The sequence below is a fragment of the Epinephelus lanceolatus genome, chromosome 20, assembly GCF_041903045.1.
Source record: "Epinephelus lanceolatus isolate andai-2023 chromosome 20, ASM4190304v1, whole genome shotgun sequence".
Lineage (NCBI taxonomy): Eukaryota > Metazoa > Chordata > Actinopteri > Perciformes > Serranidae > Epinephelus > Epinephelus lanceolatus.
In genome coordinates, this window is record NC_135753.1 from 340,112 (window position 1) to 359,405 (window position 19,294).

The following is a 19,294-nucleotide window of genomic DNA, read 5'->3' on the forward strand; positions in this document are numbered from 1 at the left end:
AAGAGGCAAAAAGAAAGAACAAGAAGAAAGTGGAACTACAACTCCAGGAAGGCAATCCCATGGGCATGTGGCAAGGTCAAAGAAGTATGACAGTGCTAATGCATCTATAGCAAGTTAGCTAAATAACTTTTATGTTCACACTTTCATTCCTGCAACCAACCTGCCTGAATGACAATTGCTCAGTGGCTCTTACCTCTGTAGTGATGATTATTTTTTTTGAACAGCTGGTTAAGGATGACATCTGCTTCTCACTAACCAGCACACTGGACCCATTACAGTCTGTCTACTGTCCCAACCAATCTACAGAGGACACCATAGCACACATCCTAAACATCACCTTGTCTCACCTGGAAAAGAAAGGGAGCTATGGAAGACTGCTGTTCTTTGACTACAGTTCAGCGTTTAACACCATGGTTCCCTCCAGGCTGGTCACAAAGCTCACGGAGCTGGGATTAAACACCTCACTGTGCCTGTGGATCCTTGACTTCCTGGCAGGCAGACACAGGTGGTGAGAGTGGGCAGAGACACATCTTCCACCCTCATCCTTAACACAGGAACACCCCAGGGCTATGATTCCCCTGCTGTACTCCCTGTACACACACAACTGTGTAGCCACTTCAGACTCCAACACCATCATCAAGTTTGCTGACAACACAGCTGTGGTGGGCCTGATCACAGATAACAATGAAAAGAGGATCTGACCTGCTGGTGTGAGGATTACAACCTACTCCTGAACATCGGCAAAATTAAGGAAATGGCAGTGGACTTTGGGAAGAAGCAGCAAAAGAACTACACTCCCCTTAATATCAACGAGTCCTCAGTGGAGAGGGTGGACAGCTTCAAATAATTCGGTGTCCACATCACAGAGGGCCCAACCTGGGTGCTGCATACTGACTCAGTGATGAAAAAGGCAAGGCAGAGACTGTTTTATCTGAGATGCCTGAGGAAATTCTGGGTATCCCCTCAAATACTGAGAAATCTCTACTCCTGCACCATTGAGAGCGTCCTGTCAGGGAACATCACTACCTAGTATAGCAACAGCAGTGAACAGGACCACAAGGCCCTGCAAAGAGTGGTTCATGCAGTTGAGCTCACTATACACCTATAGTGTATAGTGAGCTCTACTCAGCATAAAGGATGTTTATACCAGGTGCTGAAAGAATAAGGCAAGGAGAATCATTATAGATCCCAACCACTCAGATAACTGCCTTTTCACCTTGCTGAGGTGGGGAAGATGGTACCGGTTATACCAGGCAGTAGTGAGAGGCTCAGGAGGAGCTTCTACCCTCAGACAAAAGGATCCTTTTGTAATGCACACATCGATGGAACTGAGAGGATTTAATTTCACTGAGATTGTATTTTATATAATACAGAACAAACAACTGTGGACAGAAGCCTGGCTGATATTTTGCCTCTCTATTCTTTGGATCAGCATCATAGAAATCCATTTACTGCTGGTAGGCCCACAGTTCTTGACACACCACAAAGTGGGGATATTAAAGTAGTAATGCAGATGTAGTGGAGGAAGAAGAAAGGAGGGCATAGATCATATAGAATCAGCTCTGTGGTTTGCAGAGAATGAAGCATGGCTGAAAGGTTATGGAGACAATGTCAGTTAACTACAAGATCACAGATTTGTGTATCAAACAGTGTTTTTCTTTAAGCATGATCATGAACTGTGCATATATCTGACCTGTCTCACGGTCATGCTGGACCTGAATCCTCTCATCAGCAAAGGCTCGCAGCCAGCGTTGTTTCTGCTCTGGCTTCTTGGCACACAAGAGGTGGACTTCGTCACTAGCCAGTGACCGCAGCTTCAGGGCATTCCTTACGCTGATGTTGAAGTCCTTCTCCTTGCCATCCTCCACATCTATCATCTCCATGTGGTCCATGTCCATCCGACCCTTGTAGTACAGCATATCCCGCCGCAAGAGGTCCTGCCATGACAAGGATGACAAATTCAGCCAAGAATCCTTTTGAAGAATCCAAAAACTAAGTAATCCACGGTACCAACAAGAGCTAACAGGGCTCACAGATTACAGTAGTAAATGGTGTGTTTCAGTCCACAGGTATGAACAAAGAGAGGAAAAAATTATAAATACAATATAGCCTGTAACTGTGTCTGAATAAAGCCTGTTGTGCTGCAGTAGAGTCGTACAACATGTTTTAAGTTTGTTGAAACAAGGGAGTTTTACAAAATTTAATGTTTGGAGTCACAGTCATTGCTGGATTTTTACACAGCCAAAGTGGCCAACTGTCCTTGAGCCCCAAGACCTTCAGGGTCCAGAAGCACCAAGCTTACACAGTCTTGAATCAAATCTAGTTTTACACATTACAGTGCATACCATTATCCAAAACTATTACTAATTCCTACCTAATACATATACAGTGCACACAAGGTGGTGGGAGAAACAGAGAGGTTCTGTAGGGGCCTACAGCTTATTTTTGCACCTTAGTAGGTTAATTCAGCCCAGGTCATTGTGGCTGTTAGTCAAACTAAGTACTATAAAAGAAAGCAAGATAGACGAGTTTTGTAATTAGATACACGGCCTTATACTGCCATGTGAGTGCTGTTACTCAGACTCAGACATTTTAGAACACCACTTTGGGCCGTGCAAACTATCCTTATTTTTCTCTTTAATGTAGACATTAAAAATAATCTAATTTTTAAGGCACATTTTTGATATTATCAAAAATACAAACACTTTATAAACTTCGTTAATATTTGGATAACGCCCTAAGGTTCATAACACGTGATTCTTACAGCACCCATCACTGCTACCTTTACTTAAAGGTCGGTTTGCCACATTTGGCTTTGGGGCGGGAAAAGCATTGGTATTTGTTAATTTATAAAGCTTTGATACAGATGTTTCCACCGTATATTTCATCCCATTTAACCTCACATAATCTCACTCACAGAATAGATTGTTGCTTCACACTCCCTTAATCAGAACTGAACTAGGAAGAATGTCATTCTCTTACAGTGCTCTATACATGGAATAATCTGCAAAAGACCTTAAATCTGGACACTCTGCTATCCTTATGGCTGTTTAAATGCCTTATTTGTAATCTTGTTCTAACTGAGTGTAAATGCTTATAACTACACATCTACAACATATCATGTTTATTATCCTGTATTTCTACTTTTAGCAATCATTTATTGCTATTATTGTTTGTTTCATTTCATGATTTAATTTCTGTTTTAATTGGTATGCATGATGGTTCTTTGCTTATTGATTGTTAGTAATGTCTTTGCTCATTCTTGACATCATTGAAAATGCGGGTCTCTCTTGATTTCTCGAGTCTTAAATAAAGGTTTGAATGAATTAATGATTATTATTATTCTTTTCATTCAAACCTTTGTTTCGTCAAAATGTTAGGTCATTACCACTTAAGGAAGCAATGCCCACTCATGACACCAATACAGCTCTGCAAATGTGAAACTGTGCACAATCAAAACTGATGGAAGGTGGCCAACAGACTGACAAGTATTTGGAATTTTAAGACTTTTTTTTAACCCTGTTGCACATAATGTGACCAAATGTGAAATACTGGCCTGAACGATCCTGGGAGGAGTCTAAATGTGTCATTAAACATACAGGTTCACCTTTTCCCCCCCTTCAGGATGATTCTTCTGTCATAACATCATCAGTATCAAATAATGTCAGATACAATATAAATTGATGAGGCACCTTTTTGCAGTACACCATCTGATGGTCAAAGAGAAAGAACATTCTCTGTTGACTCTTAGTCTGAGGCTGGGACAGCTTGCTTAACTCCCCTGAAAAGATGAGATCAGAGCTCCTGCTGAGGATGTCTTCTCCCTGCATGGATTCACACACCCACATACACACACACACACACACACACACACACACACACACACACACACACACACACACACAGCTGTTACTTGCTAACCAGCCCTGCTGCTGTTCTATCAAACTGTACAATGACTATTTCAGAACAAGGATACTTCTTGCCACACCTCCCAGTCTTCTATAGAGCTCTGCCACTGGGCAATCTTGTCAATGTTCTCGAGACGCCGTTTCCTCTCATTGATTAGCCTGGCCACATTCTTCATGGCATTTAAGGCCGCCTCCACATCTTTGTAGTCTCTAGAGATCAGAAAGGGGCATGCAGTCACAGTGTAAAGCTGATGCTTAAAGGAAGCTTAAAGACTTATATATTCTATATTTTTTCTGTAGTCAAGAAATTGGAAAAGACCAACACTAAAAGTAAATGTATCCTGCTAAATATGTATTCATTGTGTATCTCCAAAGCCTGATATGTCTTCTTCCTTTGTGCCATAGGGCTTTATCATTGTTGAAAAACTATTACAAACACTTCAGTGAATCACACTGTCACTGGATGACATGCTTCGTCATTACCATAAACACACACTGTTGTTTATTTTCACTCAGTCCCACAGCTTGCTGCCAAAAATATTCACTAGCACACCAAATATGCATTAATCCACCGTTGTAAATAGTCCCCGGCAAATGCAATGTTTTTGTTTTCTAAACACTACAAAGTTCTGCTGTTTTAATGAATCATTGAACCTTTATAAAAAAAAACATACAACTACATTGAGCTGTTCTTGAAAATCTTCAGGAGGAAGTCACAAGGTATTAAAAGACTTTTATGACGATGAGAGTTTTGGTGTTTTCATGGAATGTTTGACAGTGAGAGCAACACCAGCTCTATGCGTTAATGAAGTTGCCATTACCTATAAAAACACAATATAACAGTAACAGCAACACACATATGACCTGGGATGCCACAAGACCCTGTATGAATTAGGCACATTTGTTGAAATTTACCAAATTGTACATAATACACAATTACTTCAGAGATCAATGTCAGGAAGAAAAAGGGGTTTCCAAATTGGGATTTATTATCTTACAAAAACATAGCTGGAGTATATGATCCTATCAGCCGCAGCAAAATTTTGTAAAGTATTTTAGCTAAGGGCTGCTGTCAATGATTACTAATTGTGTACAGACAATAAATATTGTGTGGGCATATACAGTGCTTATGATCTGAATATTCATGGCCTTTGTTTATCGAAGTATTGTTTATTACTATGTGTAAAACATTCTAACGTAAAAAAAAAAAAACTTAATTTATTCATTCAATTTGTTGGCTTTTTTCCTTTAAAGTGCATCTTACCATTTTCCACAGCGTCTTTTTCCTTTTCAATATTTTTTATCACCTACTGAAGATAGACAGTCAAAAGCTCTGGAAATAGCTCATCTGTGGATTTTTACTTAAAACAAAATATATGAAAATCATCTGCATCTGTCCATGTTGACCAATTAGAGCTGGCCTTTATCTAAGGGAAAGAATCAGAGTGATTGATTTTGACATCAAGACATATGTGCTGGATGAGTAGATCTCCTGAAATCCTTTCCTGCGGGACCACAGAAAGAGCCTACAGTCACCTGTGCTGTGGATTGGTGTATTTGAGCAGCTCAGCCAGTTGGAGTGGGTACTTGCAGATCTTCTGAACTGGAGTGAGTAGGAAGCCATCCAAGGAAATGTCAATCATCTTCTGGAGGAGTCGGCAGGCCTCAAAGAAGAACACGTATTTGTTGACCTTCATGAGCTTAGAGAGCTGAATGCAGGCATTGGGGTGGTTGTTGCAATACTCTGAATAGATCTGGAAATCTGTTTGCTAAACATTAAGGACAAAAAAAAAGAGAGGCAAGAAAATCAGTTAACCCAGAGTAATAAAAGTATGCACTCACATTACTGTAAGGAAATTGTTCACATATAAGATAAGATAAGATAAGATAAGATAAGATACACCTTTATTGATCCCACAATTGAGAAATTCCAGTGTTACAGCAGTCAAGGGTAAAGAGTCAAATTAAAGATTTCAATATTTAAAAACTTAAAAAAAAACTAGGCATGCAGAAAAAAGTACAAAAGATACAAGAAACAGCGATAAATAACAACAACAATAATAATAATAATAATAATAATAATAATAATAATAATAATAATGAGCAGTGGATAAAAAAAGTGAGCAATGGATTAAAGTGAACATATTTAGTGCAAGTGAATATTGAATGTGCAAATAACAACATGGGGGACAGCAATGCTTATAGTGGTGTCCATAAAGTAAAGTGTCCATAGTGTCCCTAAAGTGTCTATGGTGTAGTTTGCTGTGAGCAGTGCTGGTTATGAAGCCTGACAGCAGCAGGCAGAAAGGACCTGCGATAGCGTTCCTTCACAGTTCCTGAATCAGTCTATCGCTAAAGGAGCTCTCCAGAGCTTTTATCTCCTCCTGCAGAGGATGGGAGTCATTAGTCCTCAGAGATGACAGCTTGGCTGTCATCCTCCTTTCTCCCACCACCTGCACAGAGTCCAGAGAGCATCCCACGACAGAGCTGGCCTTCTTGATCAGCTTGTCCAGTCTCTTCCTATCTGCAGCCGAGACGCTGCTGCCCCAGCAGACCACTCCGTAAAAGATGGCTGATGCCACCACAGTGTCAAAGAAGGTCTTCAGGAGCGCCCCCTGCACTCCAAAAGACCTGAGCCGCCTCAGCAGGTAGAGTCTGCTTTGGCCTTTCCTGTACAGTGCTGTTATGTGGTTAGTCCAGTCCAGTTTATTGTTAAGATGAACACCCAGGTACTTATAAGATGTCACCACCTCAATGTCCTTTCCCTGGATGTTCACCAGTGTTGGGGGGAGGAGACTGCGCCTGCGGAAATCCACCACCAGCTCTTTGGTTTTACCCGCGTTAATCTGAAGGTGGTTGCTCAGGCTTCAGTCCACAAAGTCCTGGTCCTCTTTCAGGGCCTTCTCGGCCTCCTCAGACCATCTTTTCACGGTGCGGGTGGTTGCTGGTTCTTTCTGCACCAGAGGTCTGTAGACAGGCAGAAGATGAACCAGGTTGTGATCAGCTCTTCCCAGGGGGGGCAGGGGGGATGAGTGGTATGCCTCCTTGGTGTTGGCATAAAATAAATCCAGTGTTTTATTGTCTCTGGTGTGGCAGGAAACATACTGGGTGAAGGTGGGCAGGGTGGTGGATGGACAGGCGTGGTTGAAGTCCCCAGAGATCAGAAGGAGGGCCTGAGGGTGCTGTGTCTGCAGCCTACTTGTAACAGAGTGGAGAATGTCACAAGCAGACTCAGCCTTTGCAGACGGGGAGACATACACTGCTGCCATAATGACATGAGAAAACTCCCTTGGTAGATAATATGGTCTCATGCCAACAGCCAGCAGCTCCATGTCCCTGCAGCAATGCTGTTCCTTGATAGTGATGTGCCCAGAGTTACACCATCTATCATTCACAAACACAGCCAGCCCTCCTCCTTTCCTCTTACTGCTGTCCGCTGGCCTGTCATATCTGATGAGCTGGAATCAGTCCAGCGCGGCGATCGTGTCCGGTACTTCCGCGTTCAGCCATGTCTCGGTAAACACCAGCACGCTGCTCTGCCGGTACTCCCTCTAATGGCGAGTCAGCGCCGCCAGCTCGTCCATCTTGTTGGGGAGCGATCTTATGTTCCCCATGACGACGGACAGGAGGACGGGTTTGTACCGTCTCCTCCGGTGTCGGTGCTGCACTCCAGCGCAACATCCCCGTCTCCTTCTCCGCAGCTCGCCGGGAATGTCGTGCCTCTCCTCGGGCCGCACTGTGGTGTGTTGTGGCGCTAACAGCTGGTCCCGGGTGTAAAGAGAGCGGTCTTCGTCTCCATAACAAAGCAAAACATAAGTGCTAGCTAGCCAAACTTAAAAAAAAACTCAAAGTGAGAAAGTTAAAAAGAAAAGATAGAGAAAAGCTCGGCGTGAGCAGGAGCTGCTGTAACAGGCGTCCGCACTAGAGGCGCCATCTTGCCAAGTTTATATATATGTTTTTATATATATGATATAGGAACTACACCAAACTAATATAGTAACAGGAAGAGCAGGTTCTCTAGGCTCTTGATGTTTTGATTGATTTCTGTGACCACTGTTGGTGAGTAATTTGTTACATATAATGCAATTACGTATTTAAATTACAAAATTAATGTTATTGTCAAGGGGTGGCACAGCAGTATAGTGGTTAGCACTGTCACCTCACAGCAAGAGGGTTCTTGGTTCAGTCCCAATTTGCATGTTCTCCCTGTGTCAGCGTGGATTTACTCCGGGTACTCTGGCTTCGTCCCACAGTCCAAAGACATGCAGGTTGGTGATAGGTTAATAGACTAGGCAGAATTTCAGAAAATGTGCTTATTTAAGGTCCCGAAGGCATTTCATGTTAATTTTGGTCATACAGCGTTTTTAGGGGTTTTCATGGGTGCTGAATTCAAATCTGCTGTATGCCCAGCACAAACATGTCCCATAATGCCTCAAAATGGAAAAATCCAATATGGCCGCCATCGCCAGGCTGAAATCTAATTAAGGACTTATCTTATGACCTAAACAAGATAAAAAACAGAGTAAAATGTCTTTTTCGGGTTTTCATATATGGGGAATTCAATTCCATATTCAAATTTATGATATAATGTCAATAGTATGTCTCTGCAGACCTGGAGACTGCAGATTCAGACCCGCAGTTCTAGACCCCTTGTTTTTTGCGACAGTGTCCCCTACTGGACGGCTGTATAACTGCAACTAAATCAGCGTCTCACCCAAACACCACTGTTTGAAAGAAGTTACACTTTTAATGCTTTATTACAATTTACAATTTTAAAATTTTATTACACCCGAATAAAAATACCAAGATTTAATTGTTGATTAATGCCTGGGTGCTGTTCTGCATTATTATTGTTTGCTGGTTGTTTTGTATGGTTTGATCCAACTATTTTAGTTCTTTATTTCTTAATATTCATCAGACTGCTCTGACTGGCACGCCAAAAACTTGCACTGCATTGATCAAACCCGCTACAACATATAATAGGAAATGTCTGGTCTTGAGTGTCCAGTCCTCACTTTTGTTGTGGGAATTTGAAACAAAGGCTGTGAAATACTGAAATGGTTTGAAATGTTTTATTGTGTGCAGTGGTTACATCACACATCAGGGAGATCTGCAGAGAAAAAAAGAAATCAAACATATCACAAAATTGAAAACAGAAACATTTAAAAAAAAAAATTAAATACCTATCATAGTCTACACTGAAATACTGAAGTTTCTGGAGCATAGCAAATACATTATTATATCAACATATTAGCAACATTACCTACCATTTGAATAGTGCCCATTCTTTCCTCACTGTAAAGGTAAACAGACAACATAATAATAATAATACTGGGATAGCAGAAGCATCAATAATACTCAGAAATTACTGCTTGTAAACGTGTGTAGGTGTATTACATGATATACATGAATACAAAATTAAGTTTTAGCATAAAGTACACTAATTGCCAATATGTAAACAGTTTCATGCTTGTATGAAAATGTAAATCCACTTCATTGCTTTAATCATTTATTCATGTTTAATTTAAAGCACATGCTAAAATTATTCATCATCGTGCTTCGGTTTCATGAAACAAAATGTGCAGGTCAAACAGTTCATTGCTAACAAGCTAAACTATTACCTACTACTTTAACCCATATTTGACGTGCCTTTCAGACTATCATGGTAAAGACAGTCATATCATTTTAAACGTATAACTGTAAAACATCAATTTCGCTGTCTAATTCAAGTCACCAAAATAATTTGATGGCATTAAACAAATAATGTGATTCACACTGAATACTCACACTTGAATCGTTGTCGTCCATATTCAATAGTTGTAATAGTATGTTGGCTTCCAATGAAACAGAGGGCGCTGTCGCGAAACACAAGGGGTCTAGAACTGCAGGTCCAGATCTGCAGGTCTGAATCTGCAGTCTCCAGGTCTGCAGACACACCCTCCTCTATAATGTAGGAAAACTGCTTAAAATTCATATATATAGGTACAAATCCCATTTTTTTTTGGCAAATAAATTGCTGATTATTACTAGAATATTTTAATTTCTGGGTGTTATTTTTGTATTTTCAATCAATCAATCAATTTTATTTATAAAGCCCAATATCACAAATCACAGTTTGCCTCACAGAGCTTTACAGCATATGACATCCCTCTGTCCTTAGGATCCTCACAGCGGATAAGAAAAAACTCCCCAAAAAAACCCTTTAACAGGGGAAAAAAACGGTAGAAACCTCAGGAAGAGCAACTGAGGAGGGATCCCTCTTCCAGGACGGACAGACGTGCAATAGATGTTGTACAGAACAGATCAGCATAATAAATTAACAGTAATCCGTATGACACAATGAGACAGAGAGAGAGATACAGAGAGAGAGACAGAGACAGAGACAGAGAGAGATGCAGGACAGACGGTAATGACAGTAGCTTACAACAACATTAATGAAAGTAATAATATTATAATTATAGTTCTGGCTACTGTGGCTATGTTGAAAGTATATATTAATATCTGATAGTATACATATGTGACAATAATCATATGTGTATAATAACAGTAGAAGTATGACTAATGATAACAGCAGCAGCAGGAGGCATCTGGCAGGACCACGGCAGCAGCACAACCACACACGTCACACTATCCAGGCACCGGTACAATACGAGTTAACATGAGAGACAGTGGAGCACAAAGGCTCCGGAGAAGAAGCCGAGTTAGTGACATCCAGAATGGCTGCGTTATCAAGATGCAGTAATAGGACATGAGAGAGAGAGACAGAGAGAGAGAGATGTTCTGTACCATGGTAAAATGTTGCCCCATACCCCTACCCCAACCACAAACACACAGACACTCACACACATGCATACAAATTGGCCTATGCATGCATAATCCGACTGTGCCCAGTCCGGACCTACAACAGCAGTAGAGGCACCTGGCAGCCTATTTTTTGACCTAAACAAGATAAAAACCTAAGTGAAATGGGTCTATAAAGGTTTTCATGCATTGGGAATTCAATTCCATGTTCAAATTTATGGCATAATGTAGAGAAACTGCTTGAAATTCATATATATAGGTAAAATCGTAGTTTTTTAGGCAAAAAAATGCTGACTATTACTGGAATATTTCACTTTCTGTGGCTTATTTATGATTTTAAATGAGCTATGCCATGATAAAATGTTGCCCCCAAACCCCTTCCCCAACCACAAACACACAGGCACTCACACACACACAAATTAGCCTGTGCACACATAACCTGTCTTTGCCCACTCCCATCCTATAACCACAGAAGAGGCACCTGACTTGCTCTTGTCACAGGAGCTCAACAACAACAGTTGACAGGTAAAATCTTAAAATCAAACCAGGACCTTTATTAAAATGGTGTATACATATATATATATATATATATATATATATATATATATATATATATATATATATATATATATATATATATATATATATATGTAGTAACATGTTTGTGCCATAAAATAACTGTACTCTGTACAATGTTTTATCACTGAATAATCTTTGCTTGCTAACTTTCACAGTTAAGAAAGCATTAACTAGCTTAGCTACCATTAGCTTGTCATTTCATAAGAAGGCTGATCCACTACAATGGTCAGCAGGTTACGTAGCCTATAAACTAAACCATCTTTTTTTTTTGTCAAAACAATGATAGAAACATCATATGACATTTTTTTATTCATGAGATTGCCAAAATGAATTTGGCAGTCGACCAATGAGTTTGAGTTTTTAATTGCAAACCTGGCTAATGTTAGCCACCAGGAAAAAAGTGTAATCGCCTATGTTTTTGAGTAGTGTAACAACTATGTAATAACTTGCTCAATTCACTATATGATATAATATGTGAAAATACTTTTTCACTACTATGAAATAATACTATTTTAAAACATTAATGGCCTATATTAATTATTCTTATAGGCAGTGGAGGCTCCTGCCAAATTTCTCAGGGGGGGCAATTGTTGTGATGATGGCTGAGGTGACGCGTTCAGTGGGTAAATTTGAATTAATTTGGCTCTACAATGACTAAATAATCCACTGTGGTCCTCAATAGACTAATTTTCATCAGTTTGCCCACACAAATACCTTTGAATGTGAACAGAGACCTGTTTTACCATTAATCAAATAAAATTGAGCAAGTGAGTCATTGTCAGTCTTCATCAGAAAACATTTTATTATAGCTAAGTGGAAATTCATTTTGTGTGGCATGTCCCCCTCAGTGTATATGGTGACTACTGCCCTGTCATGCATGCATAATTAGGCCTCGGTTGTCTGGGTGAAGTGTGCTGGTCTTGACATACAAAGTTTGATGTCAGCTGGACAATATCGAGATATTTGCATCTTGAAAGCTGGACTACAAATGTGGATAGACAGGGAGAAATACACACAAGCCCAAGACGTGGTAAGATACGATATTCCTCACTATATGAAGTGACTGATAACAAGATCTGTATAATGGATTGTGTAATATATGATGTGGAGGACACCATGTGGAGTCAACAACTTTTTTATTCTGTCCTCTCAATGCCAACACAGTAACACAACTGCAAAGTTACAGTGCCACCTAGCAGTCACACTGAGTAATGCACTTCCATTCAAATACACTACATCTCCCTTTCTCAAGTTTGTTTCTTCTAATAACAGCTTCCATGTATAATATGGGCATGACTGCTATGAAAACAAGTGGCAGCTTGCATTAAACCAGGCTGAAACAAAAGGCACTGTAAAAAACATAGTACAGTCCTAATGAGACTCAATTTACCAACCAACGCATATACGCAATGGATGCGCATATGCACTACCGTGAGGCGCGCGTAGAATCAGCTCGAGGAAGGAGAGAAGAGACCTATAATCTGACCGCGCATGCGTCGCTGCAATGATTGACAGCACTCGACATCTGACCAATCACAGGGGTGCGCTGGCAGGCACTTGCAGAGCTGCAGCAAGTGAAGAAGAGTTGTTGACATGTCGTCCAAAAGACGTCACGAGTCAGGAGCGAGCAAGAGGGAAAAAAAGGCAAACAAGAGGATGCTCGTGCTTCACTTGAAGGTAGGTATGTTGTTGAAATAAAACTTTGGGGCACAAACACCTAAGCTGCTACTCATTAGATAGGAATCTCTGTCTCCAGTCTCTGTCTAGACTGGAGAATTTTTATTTTTCCAGCGGCCCTGATTAACATTTATTGAATGTCTTGTTAACGCCCTATGCATTCACCTCTGATGAAAAAGAGTGGTAAAATGACCAGTTGGTGGTCGTATATATTGATAGGCTATAAACTTTAGCCAATATATATTGGCTAAAGTTTATAGCCTATCAATATATGTTGTTAATATAAGTTTTCGACTATTTTTATGGAGGTAAATGTCGCCATCTGTTGGTGAATTTAATTCATAACAGTCAGCTTTTGAGGAGACTGAGAAATACTGATTGAAATGAGTGTGTAACTGATGCATTTGTTGACAGAGGGAACTAAATTTGAATGTAAATTTTGAAATATCAGTCTGTTTGATCCTGAATTAGTATGTTTTCTTAGGACTGTAGTCTATACATAGTAACAATAATAATACAACAACAACAACAATAATGATAATAATAATAATAATCCAAATAAAATTTCGCTTAGGGCCCCAATTTGGTCAGGGGCAGCCCTGACAGGGCTGTTTGTTGATACAGTATCGTCAGTCACTACTCTGCAGTACAGTGGAACATGGAGTAGGGCTGGGTGGATCAGCACATGGCAGAGTGTCTTGCTCCACATGATATGAGTGCTCTGGTGTGATGTCATCAGGTGTCCCTGGGAATGAAGTCTCTCTTGTTTTGAGCAGGTGTCTGCAATTTCTCCTTTACATTTCTCCACTTGTGGTTTTGACAATGATCTCGGCTGAATGTGTTTCTGTACCACAGTGGTTGGTTCCCACTTGTTGCCTTGTCTAATCCTCACATTTTCACCATCTTGGAGGTCAGACAGTGTCTTGGTTCCTTGGTCAAAGTATTGTTTCTGTCTTTGTTGTCTGTACATGAGGTTGCTCCTGGCATTTTTAGAGAGCTGGCTGCAACAATGTCTCTGTCACAGGTAACTTTGATTTGACCCGTTTTCCCATGAGCATCTGAGCAGGTGAGAGGCCAACTCCACTCAGTGGTGTGTTCCTGTATTCAAGCAGTGCTAGATACAGGTCACCAGCGCTGTCCTGTGCTTTTCTGAGCAGGTTTTTTATTGTCTGAACTGCCCTCTCAACTTGCCCATCTGACTGCGGGAAGGTGGGACTTGAGGTGGTGTGAAACCCCATTCAGCACTGAAGTCCACCATCTCTTGGCTCACCAGCTGTCTTCCATTGTCAAAGAATAACTCATCTGGCACACCATGCCTTGCATATAGACTTCAGCCCAATGATGATATGTTTGCTTGTGGTTCCATTCAGTTTGATGATCTCAGGAAACTTTGAAAAGTAATCTACACACAGTAAGTACTCTGCATCATTGAAGTGAAACAAATCCACAACTATCTTTGCCCATGCTCTCTCAGGCACTGGATGTGACATAAGTGGCTCTCTGGGATTATTGTTCTTGTGTGTGTTACATACAGCACACTGAGCCGCGACTTCTTCTGGCAATGCCCGGTCAGTACAGTATATCACAGGCTCGCTCCTTACACTTAACCATGCCCATGTGTGACTTGTGGATCTTCCTGAGCATTTCCCTTCTCAATGTGTGTGGTACTACTAACCTAGAGTTCTTAACTATGAGTCCATCTACACATGACAGTTCTTCCCTAAATGTCCAGTACTGTTTTATTTTGTCTGGAAGCTGTCTCTGTTTATCTGGCCAGCCTCTCTGAATTGCATTTGCAACCAGCATCAACTCAGCATCCTCTTTTGTTGCTTCTTTGAACTCCTGCAACTTTTCCTCTGATACTGGGAGTTGGTGATTTACAAAGTTGACTTCCAGTTCTTCATCAAGGAGTTTCTCATGGTGCGCTTTTAGAAATGCTCTGCTTAGAGCATCAGCAATATGCATCTCCTTGCCTGGCTTGTACTTGACGTCAAAACTGTACTTTTGTAGTCTCATGAGCATTCTTTGTAGTCTGGCTGGGGCGCTGAGGAGTGATTTTTTAAATATTACTTCCAGTGGCTTGTGATCACTTTCTACATGGACATGTCTTCCATAAAGATACTGATGGAATTTTTCACAGCCAAACACGATTACAAGCAATTCTTTTTTGATTTGGGCATAATGTTTTTGACAGTCAGTTAATGCCCTGGGGCCATATGCTACTAGCTGTCCATCTTGATGTAGCACTGCTCCCAGACCCTCAGAGCTTGCATCAACAGATAAGGTAACTGGCTTGCTGACATCATAGTACTTGAGTACTGGTGCTTGGCTGACAAGAGCTTTTAGTCTGTCAGAACTCTGTTGTTGCTCTGACCCCCAGTGCCATTCCACATTTCCTTCCAACTTCCTCAGAGGAGCACTCAAGTCTGAAAGGTTGGGGATGAATTTAGAGAGGTATTGCAGTAACCCTGTGAACCTCTGGAGGGCGGCTTTGTCCTCTGGTGCAGGAATGTTTTGTATGGCTCTGACCTTTTCAGGATCAGGCTTAAGTCCCTTCTTATTGAGCACATGAACAATGTAACTGATTTCTGTCATCCTTATCTTACACTTACTTTTGTTCAGTTTCAGGTTGATGCTTCTCAGGCGGTCCAGCAGTTGTCTCAAACGACAATCATGCTGCTCTATGCTCTCTCCCCAGACCAGGATGTCATCTATTACGTTGACTACACCCTCTAGCCCTTCTAGATGTCTGGCTGTGCACCTCTGGAACACTTCAGGTGCCGACGCTATACCAAATGGAAGTCTTTTAAACCTGTATCTCCCAGATGGTGTGTTATAAATGTACACAGGTGAGAGCTTTCTTCATCTAGTTGGATTTGCCAAAATCCATGGTCAGCATCTAAAACTGAAAAGAATCTGGTATTTGGCATGTCAGCTACCACTTCTTCGAATGTGCGCAGCGGATAATGTTCTCTTTTGATGGCTGTATTCAGGTCCTGTGGGTCGATGCAGATCTGAACTTTGTTAGGTTTTGTTACAGTCACCATACTATTCACCCAATCAGTAGGCTCTGTCTGTTTGGTTATTACACCCACATTTTCCATTCTTTTCAGCTCTGTTTCAATTTTGTCTTTTAGGGCGACAGGCACTTTCCTGGGAGCATGAACTACTGGAGTGATGTCTGGTTTTGTCTCAATGTGGTATACTCCTGGTATGCAGCCTAATCCAGTGAATAAATCCTCATATTCACTTAGAATGTCACTCTCAGTTTTAAGCGCATGCAGTCTTTTGACAAGCCCCATTTCTTCACATGACTCTCCTCCTAGAATTGCAGTTGCATTGTTCCTTATGACCTCAAACTCCAAATCATACTTTTTATCTTTGTACTGACATGTCAACATGATTTTGCCTTTAGCTGGAATGTGGTGGCCTTCATAAGCAACAAGCTTGGAGAGAGATCCACTCACCTTTTTATCCAGTCTCAGCTCTCTGAGGTCTTTCATGGAAATGACGTTGCAATCGGCTCCAGTATCCAGCCTGATTTTCAAAACTTTCTTGTTGACAATCAGATCTTCATGCCACTTTTCTTTCTTTGCATCCACTGCATTGATTTGTGAAACTGAGTGGTCTTGTTTTTCTGCTTGGATTGAGCCAATAAAGAATTCTTGATCATCTGCCTCTGCCTTGTTTATATGGTACACTCTATGGTTGTTTGTGTGCTTACATGAGTTGCACAATTTTGCATAATGATTTTTGCTGTGGCAGGCTTTGCACACTTGTCCGTAGGCAGGACACTTCCTTGGCTCATGTTTGTAGCTGCATCTTGTGCAGTTTCCTTGATTTCTCATCTTTACACTGTGTGCTATGGCACCACTGTCTTTCTGTTTGTCACGTTGTTTTTGTTTGGTGACTTTATTAACAGGAATCTCAACCTCTTCATGTAGACTTTTTAGCTGACTCCGACTCAACTCACTGGCTCTGCAAATGTCTATTGCTTTGATTAGCGTGAGGTCAGGTTCTCTCAGTAGTCGTCCTCTTACTTGGTCATCTGTGATCCCACACACGATTCTATCTCGTATCAGTGAGTCGGTAAGGTGCTCAAACTCGCAATCTTTAGCTTTATTCTTTAAATCAGTCACATATGCATCAACAGTTTCAGATTTTCCTTGCACCCGAGTGAAGAAGAGGTGCCTTAAATATGTCACATTTTTCCTTGGCTCACAATGTTGGCGGAATTGCTCTTTCAATCTATCATAGTCATCTACATCTTCATCGAAGTCAAGCGTGTTATATACCTTAATTGCTTCGTCTCCAGCCACATGCAGGAATGTGGCTCTTTTCACTGCATCAGACTTTTCACCAATTCCGCTGGCGACAAGGAACAGTTTGAATCTCTGCATCCAGACTCTCCAATCTTCCGCTAGATTTCCTTCTAGACTCAGTGAGGTTGGAGGTTTCATCTGCTCCATTTTCTTCCTTTCTTTGGTTTCTTCAAGTTTTATTCTGACACCATGTAATATATGATGTGGAGGACGCCATGTCGAGTCAACAACAACTTTTTTATGCTGTCCTCTCAATGCCAACACAGTAACACAACTGCAAAGTTACAGTGCCAGTTTTTTTAGACAACTGATCTATAGCATGATGGGATGACAGCACAATGATGTGTGTGGTATCACTGGAAAGCTCTGGTCCTGCGCTTTGTGTTCATAAGAACGGATGTGAATTTGGATGCACTTTGCGTTGTTACTTTTTAACCTATATGGTTAAAAAGCCTCTTGGATCAGCTGGAAACGTTAGCCATGTTGATCTTGAATGTGGCGCTACCTCATGCAATGTCTGAATAATCGGAAAAATGAGTTTCCGACCGTAAAGCAATATTTCAGTGGAAACGGTTGACGACGTGTTTTTTAAACATTTTGAGTGATAAAATACAACACATCTTCTTTGTAATGTCCATGTTGTCTCCACATTATGACTTAAACACTCATGAACACACAATGAAGTGCCGAAGAATGACTTCCCGACATGGGAAATCGGACCATCCAAGGAGCACATGAATGATACTTGGTGGTTTACCTATGACGACAACACGTTGGGGCAAGCCCTCCCAGAATCCATAGATATTGCGTTGGAGTGTCTGCATTTAGAAAAAAAAGCCTTTTACATGAAAGTCTATGAGAGTGAATCGGGGCGATTTCCAGCCAGGCTGATACCACCCCAAAGGGTCGGAACGTGACTTCACACTGCATCTGATTGGATATTCAGAGGCAGGACGAACTGTTTAAAGTGTAAATTATCAGAATAATTTATATATTATCTGTATATATGACAAAAATGATGATGATAATCATACATTTATTATCATCATCTTGCTTTTCTTTTGTGGCTCAAGGGGGGGCGGTGCCCTATCGCCCTCTATTGGCCAGCCGCCCCGTTTATAGGTCTAATTCTGCTGATGAATGGAAACATGGCCGGAATGGCCCATTCTCGGAAAAGACCAGTTCCACTGGAGCCACAGTTGTGCATCATCTGCCAGAAAGACAGCGTCCAAAAGCTCATGACAGTAAGCAATGAAGGACTCCAGTCAGTTGATACTGTTAGACGACTCCGATCAAAATTACATAATGACAGTTATCAAGAGGCAACCGATCGACTCACTGAAATATTTCAAGCCGATGTTCCCCAGCAGATGTTCTCATGGCACAAAGACTGCCGATCGAATTATATGAGTAAAAGTAAAATCGACTAGTTAATGAGGACTGGATTTAAAGTAAATAAAGACCACGGTTCCATCAAGTCAAATATCAATCAAAATATGTCCAACAGATTGGAAGAAGTGCATCTTTTGTCAACAAGATCAGAACGAAGCACTTCATCTCATACAAGAGATGAAAGTGAGCACTACTCGAAGACAAAGGTGATTACACTTTTTTCCTGGTGGGCTAACATTAGCCAGGTTTGCCATTAGCAATGAGTAGCTATGCTAGCTAACGCCTAGCTAACTAGCTAATATAAACAAACTCAAACTCATTGATAGACTGCCAAACTCATTTTGGCAATCTCATGAATACAAAATGTCATATGATGTTTCTATCATTGTTTTGACAAAAAAATGGTTTAGTTTATAGGCTATATAACCTGCTGACCATTGTAGTGGATCAGCTTTCTCATGAAATGACAAGCTATTGGTAGCTAAGCTAGTTAGCACTTTCGTAACTGTGAAAGTTAGTGAGCAAAGATTATTCAGTGATAAAACAGTGTACAGAGTACAGTTATTTTATGGCACAAACATGTTACTACATATATATATATATATATATATATAC

The 19,294-nt window shown here is 40.9% G+C and overlaps 1 protein-coding gene across 6 annotated transcripts in view; it reads right to left on the reverse strand.

Moving 5' to 3' along the window:
• Window positions 1-19,294, reverse strand: part of arhgef4 (Rho guanine nucleotide exchange factor (GEF) 4) — a 463,081-nt gene that overhangs the window by 29,090 nt on the left and 414,697 nt on the right. For all 6 annotated transcript variants that reach the window (XM_078162707.1, XM_033638698.2, XM_033638699.2 and 3 more), the window contains 4 exons: window positions 5,445-5,677; window positions 3,989-4,118; window positions 3,693-3,824; window positions 1,694-1,937 (listed from right to left, as the gene is read on the reverse strand). In XM_078162707.1, the coding sequence (XP_078018833.1) occupies window positions 1,694-1,937; window positions 3,693-3,824; window positions 3,989-4,118; window positions 5,445-5,677 (739 nt within the window). The remainder of the gene's footprint in view (window positions 1-1,693; window positions 1,938-3,692; window positions 3,825-3,988; window positions 4,119-5,444; window positions 5,678-19,294) is intronic.